This window comes from Pristis pectinata, chromosome 1, assembly GCF_009764475.1.
Source record: "Pristis pectinata isolate sPriPec2 chromosome 1, sPriPec2.1.pri, whole genome shotgun sequence".
Classification (NCBI taxonomy): domain Eukaryota; kingdom Metazoa; phylum Chordata; class Chondrichthyes; order Rhinopristiformes; family Pristidae; genus Pristis; species Pristis pectinata.
Window position 1 is genome coordinate 96,108,273 of NC_067405.1, and position 20,533 is coordinate 96,128,805.

General features: G+C 39.9%; 1 protein-coding gene across 1 annotated transcript in view; it reads right to left on the reverse strand.

Annotated features, from left to right (window-relative positions):
* Window positions 1-246: 246 nt before the first annotated feature.
* rab15 (RAB15, member RAS oncogene family) overlaps window positions 247-20,533 on the reverse strand; it is a 123,459-nt gene continuing 103,172 nt past the window's right edge. Inside the window, exons 3-7 of the mRNA XM_052029500.1 lie at window positions 5,796-5,856; window positions 3,522-3,599; window positions 3,345-3,434; window positions 2,182-2,247; window positions 247-862 (exon numbers count right to left, since the gene is read on the reverse strand). Of these exons, the coding sequence (XP_051885460.1) occupies window positions 704-862; window positions 2,182-2,247; window positions 3,345-3,434; window positions 3,522-3,599; window positions 5,796-5,856 (454 nt within the window). The 3' untranslated portion in view covers window positions 247-703. The remainder of the gene's footprint in view (window positions 863-2,181; window positions 2,248-3,344; window positions 3,435-3,521; window positions 3,600-5,795; window positions 5,857-20,533) is intronic.

A 20,533-nucleotide genomic window follows, 5' to 3' on the forward strand; every position in this document is an offset into this window, starting at 1 on the left:
ATGCCAAATCAGTCAAAACCATTGCTCTAAGTGATTAATCTACAGCATAGCACTTGAGAGAAAGAACTTGCACATTCACAATATTAATAAAGGCTAATTTAAATTGATAGTCACCTTCTGATTCTGCCCTTAAATTGCATTGACCTGGATTGATGCCAATAATTTGGAACCTTACATAGAATTCGAAAAAGAGTCAGGTGTAAGGAAATACATTGGGCTTAGAAATTATTAATTGGACAAAGGAACGACAAACAGAGCACTTTTATTGAGCATGACCAAAATATATTAAAAGCATTTTGCAGAAACTAATTACACAAATAGGGATATTTCAGGAAGCTGGCATGTTGACTGCTCTTGAAACGCATTACTTGGAAGGGTCATTCACATACAAAACAAATACTGAAACATCAGTCTTGTGGAAACTGGGCTACTGGATCATCAGTCGATGACCTGAACATGAATCACAGCACAGTAACTGTACAAAATGCACAGCAGACAAGCCTGGTCCAAGAGGTTGTTGAAACATAGAGTTGGGACAAAAATACAACACCTATAAGAATCGATGTAAGAATTAGTCCAACTCAAGGGAGAGGCAGGATTCAGATGAATATTTAAGATGACACGATGTAGGAGCAGGCAACTAGGTTTTGAATTTTTGAGGCATGACTCAGACAGCTAAATTAGATTCTTTTTTGCTATATTTCTAGCACCAGCAAGCTTTTTGTGAACTATCCATCCGTTCAGTTTTACTGTCATCTTCTTCTAAATCAGCAATGCCAAGTTCATCAGGAGTTGACAGTCGAAGTCCATCAAGCTCCTTCTTGTGGGCCTGTAACACTAGTTCCGTCAGTCGAGTGAATGACTATGGAAGAGAAGCACATCAAAATACCATGGGGTTACAAGAGCAACAAACCATTGTCAAGAAAAGAAGACCATAAAACTGCAGGCTGGAAATCTGAAACAAAAACAGAAAATGCTGGAGACACTCAAAAGGTCAGGCAGCATCTGTGGAATGAGAAACAGTTAATGTTTTGGGTCTGGGACCCTTCATCTGAATGCTGTGCATTTTTTACAGTTCTGACCAAGGGTTTCAGACATGAAATCTTAACTGTTTGTCCTTCTACAGATGCTGGCCGATGTGCTGAGTGTTTCCAGCAGTTTCAGTTTTTGTTTCAAACCAACTACTATGTTTAATTTTGGAACTGATCAGAATATACAGAGGTAATTCATTTTTGGTTCCTGGCGCTACCTGTGTGGGACAGGACTGTCCACTGGTTGGACTTACTGTGCAAATTGGAATGGATCCAAATGTGCAGAGATGAAGCCCAAATGGTGGCTGAGACCTTTGCATACATTTAGTGCAAAGCAAACACTTCTCCCCAATATATTTTTTTATCCCTTCTCAACATTCTTTGATCCATGGTGACATCATCCAGGTTTTTAAATTCAACCAGCACTTCATGGTCTGTTTCAAAATGCACACTGCAAACAATTAACACATTCTGACTAAAACATCCATATTCATAATGGGATCCAGGGCAAAAGGGAATTCTGGACACTATGCAAACCAGTGGAATTTAATAAAGACAATTATTAGCTGACTGTAACAAAAATTTGATCAGTTAGGGGTTCCATAGGACCAGAGTTATTGACCCCTTGTCAGGGTATACAGTCAGTGGACAAAGCAAGGGAAGTATGAAGAAAAACTTTTATATAAACCTAATAAAAAATAAAATGCTTTTATCAATTCAACAATATGATTGTTTTACACTTCACCTTGTCACAGTGATCATCCATTTGAAAAACACTTAATATCATTTTGTTTGTATATTATGGCTCATATTCCATTTACATTAAACTACAGAGCTGTGTCCACCAGTACTGGGTCTCAGTGTTACAATTACAGACCCATATCTTCCAGTACAGCAAACCTGGGTGTAGTTGATATGGATGCCACTTGGACACATGAGGACACTTTCGACATGGGGTGGAGGATATTCCTCGCTATCCAGTAAAGGTTAGTGCAGACAGACACAGCAAGTTGTAAGCCAGATCCAGTCCATTCTGATCCATTAATTTTGGCCTGCTCTAGGACAGTGCCATTAAAGAAACTATGGGTCATATGGTCTTTCTCTGTGGTGTACTCCCTGACAGTTCTTTGAATATAATACTTCCACTGACCTCTTTAATGTTATAATTTGTGCAGGCACTTGTTTCAAAGAAGTCCATTCCATATTCTTTTGCAAGCTTTAGAAGGAAACATTGAAAGGAAATTTAACAATAGATCAAACAAGGAATAAAAAATTAGCATATCTAGAATGTTCCTTTTAACACAACAAAAGATAATACATTTCCTGCTCTTTGATTTTAGTATCTGGATGCTGGTTGATTGTGATGTATCGTTAGACAGCAGCTTACATCGTGCTTGTCAAAGGTGCCATAATGCTGCAAAGCTTCCCGCAAATATGAGTCAACAACCTCAGAGTTAAAGCAGGAGTTGGCCATCCAGCCATTGGCACCTGCTCCACTGTTCAACAAGATGGTGGCTGATCTTCTACTTCATCTCTATTTTCCTGCACTATCCCCACATCCCTTGATTCTCTTAGTATACAGTATGGAAATCTATCAGTCTCTGGTCTGTACAAACTCAATGGCAGTCTCCATGGCCCTCTGGGCTAAAGGATTCCAATCTGGTGAATCTAAGTTGCACTCATTCCAGGACAAATATATCCTTTTTGTTTAGGAGATCAAAATTGTACACAATGCTTCAGATGCATCACCTCTTCAACAACACAATTGGTTTGACATGCTTAAATTTAATCTCACAATTTACTGTGCAACAGCAATCATGCACACTATATAGTAAATGCAAAGTGAGACAGCAGCCTTTCTAAATCTAAGTCAAGTTTGGACCCTTATTCTCATCACTTGTTCTCAAGGGTTCAACATTTAAACTCAAGAAAATTACTGAAGAAACTCCCCAACAAAGCCATGATAAGTTCCAAATCACAGGTTCAGAAAATGTTGCCATTCTATTGCACATCTGCTGTGCTGAGTCTATCGGTGTTGCTGAACCAAGCTGCAATTACTGCAGAAGATCCCCAACAAAGTCTATCTAACTTGAGCATCTTAGTTCAGCAGCACCAACCGACCCAGCACAGAAGATGTGCAACAGAGTGGCAACATTTTCTGAACCTGTGATTTGGAAATTATCACGATTTTACACTGACCTTTATTTTGGACTTGTTCCTGACCATTGAACTACAATATCATCAAAAAAAAAAGCACCATCCATTATTCTAAACCTCCTTTATAAATAATTGCACTGTGCAGCAAATACTTACCTTTTGACCTTGCTTTACACCAACTTGCCTTTTCTGTTCCTCATCAGCTTTGTTGGCTACGAGAATTTTCTGAACCCCTTCTGGAGCATACTGGGGAGGAACCATACACCATGAGTAACACGCTAAAATGTGAGTAATATTTATTCAAGGTAAAATGATGCAATGCTGCTCTCTTACCTCATCAACATCACTGGCCCATTTCATAATATGTTGAAAGGAGCGCTCACTTGTGATATCATACACCAAAAAGATTCCCTATAAATAAAGAGTAATACACCCTTTTTATTATAAAGCTTCATAGAAAACCAGTCATACCCAACCCCAGCATATGTAGAATTCTTCTGAACCATCTGGATCACAATCATTATTTGGATTGAGATTCCAGACCAGAGCCACTGTGTTGAGCTGTTATGAGGCCTGTGCTCTAAAAATGTAATGACAAGTATTTTTAAATTGTGGGCTGTTGTCTCTGCTGTTAGTTTCAGACTCTCTTTAGATGGCTCACATTTTTAAGCTGCTGGCTAATATTTTTGAGTTGCTGAATGATTTTCCTTGTATTTTGTATCAAAACAGCACAGTTAGTTAAGATTGCAATCAATGAATGAGCACTGAGATAAAAACTGAAAGCGCTGGGTATACTCCGGCGTTTGTGAAGGGAGAAACACAGAGCTTGGGTTGATCACCTTCCTTCAGTACCAGGAGAAGCATAGGATATGAAAGTTTGACGTTGCAGAGAAAGTTGGGAAGGGAAGAGAATGGAGGGAGAGGTAGAGAGAACGAAAGGTGGGGGATGGAGGAGCAGGAGAGACTGAATGACACAAGTAGTGGTGGTACTGGTTAGAGGCTGTTAAATCAGAAAGGTGTGTCTGAGTATGGTGTAAAGAGGAATCGAGGAGTAAAATTGAAATTACCAGAGAAGAAGAAAGAAAAAAGCGCGAGACATGTGAAATTCAAGGCTGGAATGGCTGATGACTCGAAACTGCTGAATTATCTATTGAGGTCTGAGCCTGTAATGTCCAGTGTCGGATGAGGAGCATTTGTTCATAAAACTTATGTTCAGCTTCGTTGGAACAGTGCAGAGATCAGATTGGGAGTGGGGTGAAGGTTTAGAGCAGCTGGAAGGTCAACCTCTTTTTCTTCATCCAATTTTACTCATTTTTCAGAGGGGTGAGGCAACATCAAGAGATAGTTTCCCACCTGGCAACAGCCAAGTAACCAGTCATTATTTATGACAGCAACACTGAAGAATAATCAAACTAGTGAATTTTCAGCTCTTTGGATGCTTCATAATGCCTTGGCTAAGACCTGCTAACTTGCTCCAAGTGAAGGAACCAGGCAGCCATAGTCCTGATCCTTAAGTAGATCAATAGCACAGCACAATAAATCCAACCATGGGTAAATACAAACCTGGTTAGTTAGTTTTTTTTCTGATTGCTGTCCCATCCTGACTTTAAGTGCAGTTCACGGACTCCAGCAGTTCCCGACATATGCCCATCACTTCTATACAGGCTTAGCCACCATGACCTGATGCACAAGCCTCATACAACTTCATTAAGAAGGAAAAGTCCGGCCTCAGACTGGTGAGTAACCTCAATATAATTTTAACCCCACCCACATAACATTCTCATTCGGTCATTGAGGTTTGTGAAGGACGGTTAATGGGGATTTCTGAATACTGGCAGACTATTTAAGTATGGAGAATATTGATATGTTTGATACTTGATACCTTAAGTATTTCATTTTAGATGGAGTAGCTGGGTTAGGATAAAAAGGAGGTAAACCAGCTTAATCTTCCTCTGCCTCAGTGGGAGTACAGTCTGTTCCTGGATTACAAGTGCCCGACTTATGGACACCCCTACATACGAGCAAATTTCCAAGATATTATTAAATTTAAAACTCTGACATTCACATATAATTTCATTCCTACAAAGGGCAGAACTAGTCTTCCTTCTCTCTCTACTTTTAGTAATTGCTCTTCCTTATCATTCTTTTCTACTTTTGATGCCATTCATCACAATACTGTGGAGGTATAGTTACCATATTGAGTGAGTTTTGTTTATTTTCCAACTTATGGACAAAGTCGGCTTATCGCCTATAAAAGTGGAACCAGTTTATTACCGTCTTGAACTGAAACATCAACATTTCCTTTCCCCCCCACAGATGCTGCTCAACCCACTGAGTTCCTCCAGCAGATTGTTTGTTATGGCCTGTACTAAGATTGATTCTATCCTGCTCAAATGCAGTTATGCTTAAACCTAGATAGCATGGAACAAACAACAGAATTATAAGCATAAATGAAAAAAAATTGTCAAGGTTATGTAAAAGCAGTCAACAACATTTACCCAGTATATCATGGGAGAAAATAATCTTGCTTTCGATTAAAATTAGTCTCAAAGCCAATTGCGCTAGCATTGTTGCTTCCCAGGAAGACAGAAATATAGCAGTGCTTACCTGGGCCCGTCTGTAGTACTGCTTTGTAATCGTCTGGTATCGTTCCTGCCCTGCAGTATCCCTGAGAACATAATTTAAAATAAAACTAGTGAAATTATAATTGTTAGACCCATTTCGAATTAAAAGTTCTGCATATCAGTCCACAGTCAACAACTCCCAATGTTCTCAACAGCACAATTTTTCCACACGATGACACACAAGCATTCTGAGACATTCATATGCAGTGCTCTGTCACAACCAATGGATTATATCCCGGGGCAACAAAAACCTTAAGTTTCTTCTTTCAGAGGAGAAATTTCTTCATTAAAAGCAAATCACATTTGCCCTAATATGAGTGGCTCTGTAGATGCCACGGCCAAGAAAGCTCACCAGCACTTCTACTTCCTCAGGAGGCTAAAGAAATTCGGTTTGTCCCCTTTGACTCTCACCAACTTTTACCGATGTATCACAGAAAGCGTCCTATCTGGATGTATCACGGCTTGGTACGGCAACTGCTCTGCCCAGGACTGCAAGAAACTGCAGAGAGTTGTGGACACGGCCCAGCGCATCACGGACACCAGCCTCCCCTCCTTGGACTCTGTCTTTACCTCTCGTTGTCTTGGCGAAGCAGCCAGCATAATCAAAGACCCCACCCACCCGGGACATTCTCTCTTCTCTCCTCTTTCATCGGGTAGAAGATACAGGAGCCTGAGGGCACGTACCACCAGACTTAAGGACAGCTTCTATCTCACTGTGATAAGACTATTGAACGATGAGATGGACTCTGACCTCACGATCTACCTTGTTGTGACCTTGCACCTTATTGTGCTGCACTTTCTCTGTAGCTGTGACACTTTACTCTGTACTGTTATTGTTTTTACCTGTACTACATCAATGGACCCTGTACTAACTCAATGTAACTGCACTGTGTAATGAATTGACCTGTACGATCGGTATGCAAGACAAGTTTTTCACTGTACCTCGGTACAAGTGACAATAATAAATCAATACCAATACTGGAGATATTTTCATCTCTTTCATCATAAAATCTACAAATATAAACCCCACCTTGAGTTCATGGTTTTGCTTGCTGCACTGTGTTTATAAAACAAACAATAAAAAGTTTCCCAAATGCTCTTTCTGTGGAGACTTTCATGGCATCTGAATTGCTGTGTAATAGACCTCAGCTGTGCTGTCATCAAATCCTTTTGTCGAAATGCTGATCATGTGCAGAGATACTGCTGGGGCTTTCAGTGGCCACATCCAGCTAGGGCCAGCCTGCAGCACAGATTCCTCACCCCTGAAGCACCAGCCGCCCTCACTTGTTTGGGCTGACCCTCCTGACTAAGGAGGTGTCTGGTGAGGTGTTACAGGCCCTCAGCAATGAGTAGATGTTGGGCGGTGTACTGCTGAAGCCTCGTCCCAGACAGCCCTTGACAGAAGGCAAGCCTGAAGTGAAGCTTTGCCTGCTGTCAAAGCCGAAGGTGTAATTTAAAGACCTTTAAATGTTTCTGTCAGGGACACTTAGGAACTATTACAATTGACGTAAATGATCTTAGGAATAAAATTAATGACATCACATTAAAACACAAATAATTAAATGTGTTAATGTAATATGTTAAAATAAACTAACAGTTTTTAATTCCTAATCTCCAGTTTGGGAATCCCTATGACAATATAGGAGCCTAAAAATTATGAGCGGGAGTAGGCTATTTGGCCTTCAAGTCTGTTGTGCCATTCAACAAGATCATGGCTGAGCTCCTACCTCAGCTCCATTTTCCTACACTATACTCATATCCTTTGATTCCCTCAACATTGAGAAACCTATCAGTCTGCTTTGAATGAACTCAATGACTGGTGCTGCACAGCCCTCCAAAGATTCGCTACCCTCTGAGTGAAGAAATGTCTTCACATCTCCCTCCTAAATTGCCTCCCTCTTATTCTGAGACCGGGACCCCTGGCTGACGAGAGTCAGAACATAGACGAGACCTTATCTTTGTGTCAGAGCAGGAGAGTAAGCAGGCCCATTTTGTTGCTATGCTAAGAAAGGAATGAACTCATTTAGAATCTTTTATGACGTATTTTTTCGGGTAGTCACTGGTTGCAACTTATGAAATACAGAAGCCAATTACTACACTGCAAGCTCCCTCATTCAGCAACATGGTAATGACCAATTATTTTCTTTTGTATTGAAGCTGAATAAGTAGCAAACATTGGCCAAGTCACTCGGGATAACACCATCATTCTTGTTCAAAATAGTGCCATGGGATCTTATGTGTAAACAGGGCTCTGATTTACTATTCCACTTCTGACAGTGCAGCCTTCCCTCAGTACGACACTCAAATGTCAGCCTACATTGTTGTGCTCCAACCTTTGAATGGGATCCGAACCTGGTATCTGCTGATACAGTGGTGAGAATGACATTGTACCTAATCAGCCATGGGTGAGAATCAGAGACAACTGTTGTGGCTATACTGTATCATGTGACCAACTGTTCCCTGTGTTGTTTATACATTGTCTAGTGTGGTATTTACCAGAAATGTCTGCCTCTGTGAAGTAAGCACACAGTGAAAATGTTACCTTGGTTCTCTGTATGTTCTTTTATTGATAGAGTCATAGTCATAGAGTTGTACAGCATGGAAACAGGCCCTTCAGCCCAATTGGTCCATGCTGACCATGGTGCCCATCAAGCTAGTCCTATTTGCACACATTTGGCCCATATGCCTCTGAACCCCACCTCTCCACGTACTTATCCAAATGCCTTTTAAATGTTGTTATTGTACCTGCCTCAACCACTTTATCTGGCAGCTCATTCTATACACACACCACCCTCTGCATGAAGGAGTTACCCTCAGGTCTTTTTTAAAGCTTTCACTTCTCACCTTATACCTATGCCCTCTAGTTTCATAGTTCCCCTTCCCTGGGAGTAAGACTGTGTGCATTCATCCTGTCCATGCCCCTAATGATCGAATACACCTCTATAATGTCACCCATCAAGTCTCCTACATTCCAAGGAATATACCTGGTAGTCAGGAGTCTCAGGGAATAGAATTGAGTACAGTCAAGATTACTAGTGAGAAGGTGCTTGGGAAGCTCAATAGACTAAGGACAGATCAGTCTCCCGGACCGGATGAAGTGCACCCTCGGGTTCTGAAGGAGGTGGCTTTAGAGATTATGGAGGCATTGGAGATGATTTTCCAGGAATCAGTCGACTCTGGCATGGTTCCGGAGGACTGGAAGGTTGCAAATGTAGTTCTGCTGTTGAAGAAAGGAGGCAGGCAGCAAAAGGAAAATTACAGGCCTATTAGTCTGACATTGGTGGTTGGAAAGCTATTGGAGTCGATCCTCAAGGATGAGGTTATGGAATACCTAGAGGTGCATGACAAGATAGATCCAAGCCAGCATGGTTTCATGAAGGGAAGATCCTGCCCGACCAACCTATTGGAATTTTTTGAGGTAATCTCAAGTAGGATGGACAAGGGAGAGGCTGTGGATGTTGTGTATTTGGATTTTCAAAAGGCCTTCAACAAGGTGCTGCACAAGAGACTGCTTAATGGAATTACTGGAAAGATATTAGAATGGGTGGAGCATTGGCTGATAGGCAGAAAGCAAAGGGTGGGAATAAAGGGATCCTGTTCTGGTTGGCTGGGGGTTACTGGTGGTGTTCCGCAGGGGTCGGTGTTGGGGCCGCTTCTTTTTACACTGTATATCGATGATTTAGATTATGGAATAAATGGTTTTGTAGCTAAGTTTGCAGATGACACCAAGGTAGGTGGAGAAACAGGAAGTGTTGAAGAAACAGAAAGGTTGCAGAGAGACTTGGACAGTTTAGGAGAATGGGCAAAGAAATGGCAGATGAGATACAATGTTGAGAAATGTGCCGTTGTACACTTTGGAAGAAGAAATAAACAGGCAGATTATTATCTAGATGGGGAGAAAATTCAAAATTCGGAAGTGCAAAGGGACTTGGGGGTCCTCATGCAGGATACCCTAAAGGTTAACCGCCAGGTTGGATCAGCAGTAAGGGAAGTGAATGCTACGTTGGCATTCATTTCAAGAGGAATAATGTATAAAAGTAAGGATGCGTTGATGAGGCTCTGTGGGGCACTGGTGAGACCTCATTTGGAATACTGTGTGCAGTTTTGGGCCCCTTATCTTAGAAAGGATGTACTGATGTTGGAGAGGGTTCAGAGAAGATTTACGAGGATGATTCCCGGAATGAAAGGGCTTACATACGAGGAGCATTTGTCGGCTCTTGGACTGTATTCATTGGAGTACAGAAGAATGAGAGGAGACCTCATGGAAACATCTCAAATGTTGAAAGGACTGGACAGAGTAGATGTGGCTAAGTTGTTTCTCTTGGTGGGTGAGTCCAGGACAAGAGGGCACAGTCTTAGAATTAGAGGGTACCCATTTAGAACAGAAATGAGGAGAAATTCCTTTAGCCAGAGGGTCGTGGATTTATGGAATTTGGTGCCACATACAGCTGTGGAGGCCCAATCATTGGGGGTGTTTAAGGAGGAGATTGATAGGTATCTAATTAGTCAGGTTATCAAGGGATATGTGGAAAAGGCCTGGAATTGGGGCTAGATGGGAGAATAGCTTAGCTCACAGTGAAGTGGCGGAGCAGACTCGATGGGCCGAGCAGCCTACTTCTGCTCCTTTGTCTTGTGATCTTGTGAATAAAGTCCTTGCCTGCCCAACCTCTCCCGATAACTCCTGCCCTCGAGCCCTGGCAGCATCCTCGTAAATCTTCTCTGCACTCTTTCAATAAAATATCAATAATATGTTTTCAGAAAATATTTTGTTTGTGAGTTAATCCTCCAGAATTTTAAAGAAGGGTTGAGAAAGATGCTGCCACACAGAGAGGTCAAGAATCACCTTTCTACCAGGACCCTAGAGATTGCACTGAGAAGAGCCACAGATTAAAGCATTACCCCCATCCATTTACAGGAGGGGAGAGCACTGTGCTGGGAAATACACATCCCAGGGAAACATAAGGATTAGGAGCAGGAGTAGGTCATGTGGCCCTTCAAGCCTGATCCACCATTCTCTAAGATCATTGCTGGTCTTCCATCTCAAGGCCATTTTCCAGCAATATCCCCAAATCCCTTGAGACTCTTAATGCCCAAAAATCTATGGATCTGTGTTTTTAATGAACAAAACAACTGTGTATTTCCCACGACAGTGCTCTCCCCTCCTCTCAATGGACTGGCGTAATGCTCTAATCTGTGGTTCTTCTCAGTGCTATCCGGAGAAGACAATCCCAAAAGTATACCACCCTCTGAGTGAAGAAACTTCTCATCTCAGTCCTAAATAGCCTGTCCCTCACTCTCAAACTCGGCCCCCTGGTGTAAGGCCTCTCACGCGGTAGTGTAGCAGTTAGTGTAACGCCATTACAGCGCCAGCAACCCAGGTTCAATTCCGGCCACTGTCTGTAAGGAGCTTGTACATTCTTCCCGTGTCTGGTGTCTGTCCGGGTGCTCCAGTTTCCCTCCACATTCCAAAGACATACGGGTTAGGAAGTCGTGGGCATGTTATGTTGGCGCCGGAATCGTGGCGACACTTGCGGGCTGTCCCCAGAACACTCTATGAACAAGATGCATTTCACGGTGTGTTTCAATGTACATGTGACTAATAAAGATATCTTATCAGTCAGGAGACATATCTTTTCTGCGACACATGGTGGCTGATAAATGCCATTGGCACAGTGTTTTCAGCATTTTGCAGCTGAAGCAACAACTGCTGCAAAGCTGTGAACACAGACATTGTCGGTACTTGTTGATCCGTTGGAAAGACACAGAAGCAGAAAGAATTGGCGACGGAGCAAAAAACAAACTGCTGGAGGAACTCAATGGGTCGAGCAGCATCTGTTTGGGGGGGGGGGGGGGAGGAATTGTTGACATTTTGGGTCAAGATCCTGCATCAGGACTGGTGATGGCTTCTGTGACAGTGCCATTCCTGTCCTGTAGATGTATAGCAGGTCCTTCTGCTGCACAACAAACTCCTCTGCCGCTGGCTGCCCAGTAGCTCGCAAAGAACCTGTGTGCCATTTAGATTATATGGTTGCTCTGAATGTTTTGCAGGCCTTGGACATAAAGGACACAGCCCTCCTCTCCCTTTGATGCCTCACTTCTCTGGTATCCATACATTCTTTTTTCCCTTCTATCATCTTCTCCTCTTCAACTAAGTATCAAATGTACAGCAGGATTCTAAATGTGCACCCACTATACAAAGGAAGATGATAGAAGCACTGAACTCCTTTATTCTCCTTCAAGCCCCCAGGCCACTTCAATTTACCATAATGAATGATGTACATTTTCCTTACCAGTGCCATTTGCTATTCTTTTTACAATATTTTTATTGAATCCATGAAAAAAATAGAGCACATGCATCAAGAAACAGAATAAAAATACTACTGAATACATTGTATTAAATCATACTTAGATTACAATACTCTAAATTAATAATCATATATAGAAATTAGTTAATAAAGGAAAAAAAAATTGAAAATATTTTATTATAAAAAAAATCTACCCCCACTACCAAAACCCGAAGCTGTTAGATGGAAAAAAACAGGAAAAACCTTTAAAAACGTAACCGTGTCAGCCAATATCTGCGTTTTAGTCCCCAAATCAGAGGTTTTGAAAATAATTCAAAAAGGTCCCCACAGGGTTTGAAAGTCTAGGTTAGATTCAAAAACTGAACAGCAAATCTTCTCTAGATTCAGGTATGACATAACATCCCGTAAACCATTGAGCATGCATAGGTGGAGTAACTTCTTCCATTTAAGCAATACAGCTCTCCTGGCTATAAGAGAAATAAAAGCCAGAATATGTAAATCAGAAAGCCTTCAAAGTTATATTTTTTTCTCCAACAATCCCAAATAATGCAGTCAAAGGATTAGTTTAAAATTTATTTTGAAAGTACAGAAAAGTATGACAAGACCTCTGTCAATATTTTTAAGACTCTGACACGTCCAGAACATGTGAATTAAGGAAGCCACTCCGTTATTACATTTGTCACACTAAGGAGATATATCAGAATAAAAACGCGATAATTTACCTTTAGACAAGTGAACTTAATGGACCACTTTAAATCGAAGGAGAGAATGACGAACGCATAATGACGAAGTATTAACCGACTTGAAAATTTCATTCCAAGTTTCCTCAGAAATTGACATCTGCAAATCTTGTTCCCAAGTGTTTTTAATTTTATCTAGTGGCACCTTACTCATTCCTGGTAATCTGTCATAAATATTAGATATTGAGCCATCTGAAAAGGTTCCAAATTAAAAATTACATCTAATAATTCTTATCAGGACTCAAGGAAAAGAATGTAATTGAGATCGAGAAAATCTCTAATTTGTAAATATCTAAAAAATGAGTTTTTTGGTAAATTATACTTGGTAGACAATTGTTCAAACGAAGAAAGGTTTCCTCCAACAAAAAGATCTTGAAAACAAGTAATACCTAATTTGTCCCACTCTTTAAAAACTACATCAGTCATAGAAGGTTTAAAAAGTAATTAAAGAAAATGGGACTGGACAAAGAAAAACTTAATAAACCAAAATATTTCTAAATTGTAACCAAATCCTCAAAACATGTTAACTACTAAATTATCTGTTAGTCTATTTAATGATATTGGAAGTGAAGAACCAAGGAAAGAGATAATAGAAATTTTTTTAACAGAATTAATTTCCGAAGAGACCCATACTGGGCGAGCCTCTTGATTAATGTAATGTAACCAAAACATAAGATTTCGTATGTTGACTGCCCAGTAACAAAATCTAAAATTAGGAAAGGCTAAACCTCCGTTCTTTTAACCTTCTGAAGGTGAACTTTATTTAGTCTAGGATGTTTATTATTCCATATATAGGAAGAAATAATTGACTCAAGAGAGTCAAAGAAAGATTTAGGAATAAAAACAGGTAAAGCCTGAAATAGATATATAAATTTAGGTAAAATATTCATCTTAATAACATTAATTCGGCAAATCAATGATATAGAAAGGGGAGACCAACTTGATAAAACCCTTTTCACATTGTGCAGTAAGGTGAAAAAATTTTCTTTAAATAAATGCTTATAATTTTTAGTAATTGACACCCCCAGATAGGTAAAATGATTTCTTACAATTTTAAAAGGAATGTTAATATCAACTGGTACCAAGTTGTCCAGAGGAAAAAGTTCACTCTTGTATAAGTTCAATTTGTAGCCTGAAAAATGACTAAAGTGAGAAAGTAAAGAAAGCATAAGAGGTAACGAGACTTCAACATTAGATATAAAGAGTAATAAATCATCAGCATATAAAGAAACTTTATGGTTAATACCTCTTCTGGAGATACCAAAGATATCCCTAGATTCTCGGAGAGAAATAGCTAAAGGTTCTAAGGCCAAATCAAAGAACAAAGGGCTCAAAGGCCATCCCTGTCTGGTTCCACGCTGAAGTTTAAAAGATTTAGAATTTTGAAAATTAGTAAGAACTTGAGCAGAAGGGGATAAATAAAGTAATTTAATCCATTGGATAAAATCAGGCTCAAAATTAAATTTCTCTAAGGTTTTAAATAGGTAATTCCATTCAATCCGATCAAAGGCCTTCTCAGCATCTAGAGATACCACACATTCCGATATTTCCTTAGAGGGAAAACAGATAATATTCAATAAACGATGAATATTAAAATGAGAATATCGATTTTTAATAAAACCAGTCTGATCATTGGATATAATTGAAGGTAAAATATTTTCCAATCTACGAGCTAGAACTTTAGATAAAATTTTAACATCCACATTAAGTAGCAAAATTGGTCTGTACAAAACACATTCTGTTGGGTTCTTATTTTTCTTAAGAATAAGTGAAATAGAGGCTTCATAAAAAGATTGTGGTAATCTACCCAATTTAAAAGAATCCGAAAAGACAGCACATAAATGAGGTACAAGCAAAGAGGAAAAGGCCTTATAGAATTCTCCAGGAAATCCGTCAGGACCCAGAGTCTTTCCAGAATGTAAAGATCGCACAACCTCGGCGATTTCCTCGTATGTAATAGATTGATCCAACTGTTTTCGATTTTCAGTGGAAAGTATAGGAACGTTTAATTTATATTCATGGAGATAAAACAGGTAAATTACTGGCTAACCAATTAAAAATCTCCAGAGCTAGATGGCAAATTAAAGAAATTTTGAAAGCCAATGGCGAGAGGACAACTGATCTTTTAGAAATAAATGATACTTTCAGAGAATTCTATTCTAATCTTTACAGTTCTAATTTTCCTAAAGATAATACACTTATGGATAATTTTTTTTGACCAATTATTTGCTATTCAATTTGGTCTCTGTCTTCTTCAAATATTAATGACTTGAACTCCTAGCAGCAAACCAGAAGTACTGGTTTATCTGGTTGCTATGTCATGACCTTCCCTCAATATTTACAGAAGGCTCTTTAAAATGATGGCTTCACTGCGGCATCTCTGAAGCACAGCCTCTCTGTTTCAACTCTAAAATGAACATAAGTAGTTATGGCTTGACACACTTTCACTTCTATTCATTGCCCACAATCCCAATGCAATGGCACAGGGACTGACGACAGAAGCTTGTCCCATGAATAAACTCATAAAACATTCTGCTTTCGGAACACTGAAGCATATTTTAAAGTCAATGGATTCTTTCCAGTTGTGAAGAGGTTCTGTTTGGATCCTTTTGTCCACAAAACAATCACTGTGGAGCTTGACATTGTCTGCAGAAACAGCACATGACTCAGGGGAAAACAATGGAAAAGGTAGAGTTAAGCAAACACAATCTAATTCATCTATTGCAACAGAATGACATGGTTGAAACACTGGGGCATGACTTGGTCCTGGTTATTCACACAAAAACAGGCGAATCCTTTTTCCTTTTCAATTAGTTCCTATCTGATCAGCTTAGGGTCTTGTTAAAGCTCACAAGATAAATGTAATTCAAAACTTATGGATGCATATTTCTGAGAGGATTCTTGATAAACTTCCCCATCATCAGCAGAAAGATTTCAACAATTCCATGGAGATGCCATTTAGCCCAACCGGTAAATATTTGTATTTATCTTCATATTCGAGGTTTTCCAATTTCAATATGATTTCCTATATCCCTTTATGTTCTTTTCCTTTAACCACCTACCTAATCTAATCTTAACTACCAAGATACCTCTGCTTCTATCACTGACGCCATTATGTATTCTACAGATATAAGATTCCTCTCGCTCTGTGGCCTGAGGCCTTCTTCGTGTTAACTACCTCCATCGAATTAGCCTGCAATCACAATGAAAAAGCCAAAAAAGATGCTCCTTTGAAATTAAACAATCTGCAGCAAAGGACGTTTCAGAATTATATTTCTAATTAAAGTATGACAATGGGATAAGAGAAAAAAGGCTCTAACCTGTGAAAGCCAAATTTAGGAGCAAGGTTGGGGTGTTCTCCATACAGAGAATGATGCACAGATAAAAGACTGGTACAGTTCTCTATTGAAAGGAACCCCAGGTTCTTTACCACTGGATTAAAGCTGGATCGATAACCAAATGGTACTGAGGTCATAAGAGCTAACTTATGGAAGATGCTGAGACTTTGCTTGCTTCCCTTGAGATTACAAGAGTAAGGGAATGATCCAATTCATGTATCGTATTTCTAATAATTAAAAGATTGGATCAGTTGATACCTGGCTAAGGCATCCAAAACAAAGGAGTGCACCCTTAACCTTGGAGCTATTCTTCAAGAAGTGATACCTGTATATGTCTGAGAAGAAGGAAGACTTGCATTTCAATGGTGATCATCAAGGGCTTCAGAGAAATCAAACACTTTTGATGTGTAGTCACTGCCGTCATTTATAAAGTAAATTATCTCAATAGATTGATTATTAAGCGACAAACGTTCTGAGATAACTTTTCAATTTTGTACATTTTTTACTGACATGCTTAAAATATAGTGATACCATTATTGGATCCAACATTTTCCTTCGGAAAACTCCACATTGATTATAAATACTGTGGTCAATGTAACTTGACCCTGACAAACTGAAACTGGTGAATAAACTATAGATCTGCAATTTGAAGGCTAGAATTACATGTGTAATAATGGAATTGCAGAGGATTAAAGGTAATAAAAAAAATTTCTGTGTCTTTATTATTTTTGTTAAGTGCAGAAATGTGTTCTCTCAAACCTTCATAACCCATTCCGCTGGATGGAATCTCCAGCAGGTCATTGTAATTGATGGGGCAGAATCTCAATCTGGAACAGGCTAAATATATGGTAAATGGGCTTGAAACATTAGAGAAACAAAGGACTGAAATCTAGATGAAACTCGATGATGCTGGAGGAACTCAGCAGGCTAGGCAGCATGCGTAGAGAAAAGCAGGCAGTCAATGTTTTGGGTAAGGACCCCTCTTCCCACCTGAGTTACTAATATTACCAGAACTGTATAATTATTCAAAACTGAACAAGAAACAGGCTTGGGGAGCCATTTGGCTTGAAACTCCACATTACTGAGTTACTACATACTCTCATATTGTATGGGTAGTGGGAACATATGGAAGGGTTCACTGTAGAATGGCCAGAGATCTACCCTCCTGTCCATTGGGCATGTGTGACCTGAAACATCTTTATATGGACTGCCATTCTTCAAGTGAAGATACACTCTAGATAATAACCAATATAGGAGAGATAACAAAAAAGCTATATATAATTCCCAGTTTTACAATACACTTAATAAGATTGTCATAAGGATGAAAAGCAAATGGAGTGCTTGCTCTTTCAAAGGATTTCAGGTGAGACCTACACAGTGTTCTTTTCCAGACAATTATTTTCAGTTCTTCAACAAAAAAATGAAGATACTGTAAATCTGAAATAATAACAGAGATGTCAGAAGCAGGGCACGTTGCAGTTCATTGAACTTTTTTCAAAACTTGGAGGTAATTGAGACGTAAGGGTTTCTAAGCAAGTGCAGAAAGCAGGGAAAGATGACAGGCTGGAGATGTGGGTGCAGGGGAGGATGGGGTAGTGGAGGTGATGATGGGCTACTGGATCCTACTATTCTATTTGCTTCTGCTTTGGCTCAAAAATTGTTACATCTCTGACATCTTTTTCTTCTGACAAAATGTCATGGCCTTGAAACATTGCTTCTACTTCCCCCTCCACAGACACTGTGTGTCCTGGAGAATGTTCCCAGCATTTGCTGAGTTATCTTCACTTCTTTCTGATGACCAGATACACGAGCTATCTATGCCTTCAGTCAATGACCTGCAGGAATCTCTAATGCTATCATAAACAAACAGAATTGTTTAAGAGTTACCATAAACATTCCACTCCCTACAGTCTCGGAATCATTTTGATTATCTGCCTCCAGTTTCAGGGAAAAGAAGGTCAGAAAACACGAACTAACACGTTGTTCAGTTCAGGAACCATTGCTGCACCCACATTACAGAAATTGTTCTTCCCTCCTCAGTCTCAATATTCCATTTATTGCACTAATGTCCACAATAGCTGCTTATAAAAGCTGGAGAATTCAGAACATTTTTTTCTGGTAACAATAACAGTGTGCAAATTAATTGAATATAATGGCTATTATCGATAACTTGTAAAAACCATAAAACTCTGAGTTTGCTGGGGCCTTTGCATCATGTCATTTGAAATCAGCATGCTGGGCATAATGAGTGGATTGTGGAAACAAAGTGCAAGGAATAAATCTGCACTTAAATAGTGCCCTTCACATCCTCAGAACTGTCCAAGATACTTCAGATTCAGAGACACAAGAGGTTCTGCAGATGCTGGAATCTGGAGCAACACACACAAAATGCTGGAGGAACTCAACAGGTCAGGCAGCATCTCTGGAGGGAAATAAACAGTCAACGTTTCATTGTGTGAGTTACTTCAGATTCAGATCAGTTTATTGTCATATACACCAGGGTGCAATGAAATTACTTGCTCGCGTGAAGCTCACAGAGTAAACAGTGTACATGGTAGTCATAAATGCAATAACAAATACAGCGATGATGGCAAAACAAAGGAATGGTGCACAGTAGTGCAAAAAGAAAATAAATGCTATAGTGACAACAACAGAAGAGGTAGAATTAAGGGCGCAACAATAACACCGCAAAGGGTACATGAAAGAGGTGATTGGTTCAGAAGTCTGGTAGCAGTGGGGAAGAAGTTGGAGACCGAGAAATACTTAAGATGCTGGGAAAATGCTGGACTTCAGGAAGGAGGGCGAAAAAGCACCAGTCTACATTGGAGGATCAGCAGTGGAGAGGGTCAGAAGCAGTAAAATTCCTGGGTGTTAACATATCGGATGACCTGTCCTGGGCCCAGCACATTGATGCAATCATAAGGAAAGCGCACCAGCATCTTTACTTTCTTAGGAGGTTAGGGACAGTCAGTTTGTCACCAAACATTCTAACAAATTTCTACAGATGTACTGTTGAAAGTATCTTGACTGCTTACACCACGGTCTGGAATGGTAGTTCAAATGCACAGGAACGTAAGATACTGTAGGCAGTAGTGGACTCTGCCCAATACATCATGGGCACATCCCTCCCCACCAGTGGTAGTATCTACAGGAGACACTGCCTCAAGAAGGCAACATCATCAAAGATCCCCACCATCCAGGCCATGCGATCTTCTCACATCTATTATGAGGCAGGAGGTACAGAAGCCTGAAGTCCCACACCACCAGGTTCAAGAACAGCTACTTCCTTTCAACCATTCAGTTCTTGAACCAACCGGCAAAACCCTAATCACTACAGTTCAGCAACACCATGACCACTTTGATCACTTTGCACTAAAATGGACTTATTTTCTTCTAATTTTTGTAAAAATTGTGTATAATTTATGTTTCTCTTGTGAATGCTGCTTATATGATGCCGTGTGCCTGTGATGCTGCTTAAGTAAGTATTTCATTGCACCTGTGCATACATGTACTTATGTATGTGACAATAAAGTCAACTTTGACTTTGAAAAAGACATATCACAGTGCATAAGCAGCAAGACAAAAATTCTTTCAGATGGCTGCCAAAGAGCTCTTTACGTAACACAAGAAAGGTAGATCACATTTCCGAACTGCATAGCACTAATCCTGGTGGGGTTGGCTTGATGCCTAATGGATGTCAGGTAGACTGAAAATTAATAGCCGCGTTTCATTGTCCACACAATATCTTTTTGTTCATTTGCAGCTTGCAACATCTGATAACCTGAGCAACAGCAGTGATTGATAGAAGAGCGTTATCCCTATCGACTTTTAATTTTAAAAATGTTTGGGCTGACAAAAAAAATTACAATTCAAATTTAAGAGATCATGCAATGATTCCACTTTTATTCAGCATTTATTTCATTATTCCTGTGCCACTATTGAGTTGATAAAGTACCCTTGTGAAATGAATTTAACTAGTGCGGTTAACAGCCTTAACTGATCACACAATAAATTGTCTATACTTAACTATCACCGGTTCCTGCAACACTTAATTGGTTTGCCATCAACTTCAAACAGAATAACAATAACAATAACAATGCCAGGCATGGTAGTGTAGCGGTTAGCGTAACGCTTTACAGTGCCAGCGACCCGGGTTTAAATCCGGCCACTGTCTGTAAGGAGTTTGTACGTTCTCCCTGTGTCTGTGTGGGTTTCCTCTGGTTTCCTCCCACATTCCAAAGACGTACGGGTTAGGAAGTTGTAGTCATGCTATGTTGGCGCCAGAAGCGTGGCGACACTTGCGGGCTGCCCTCAGAATACCACACAAAAAGATGTATT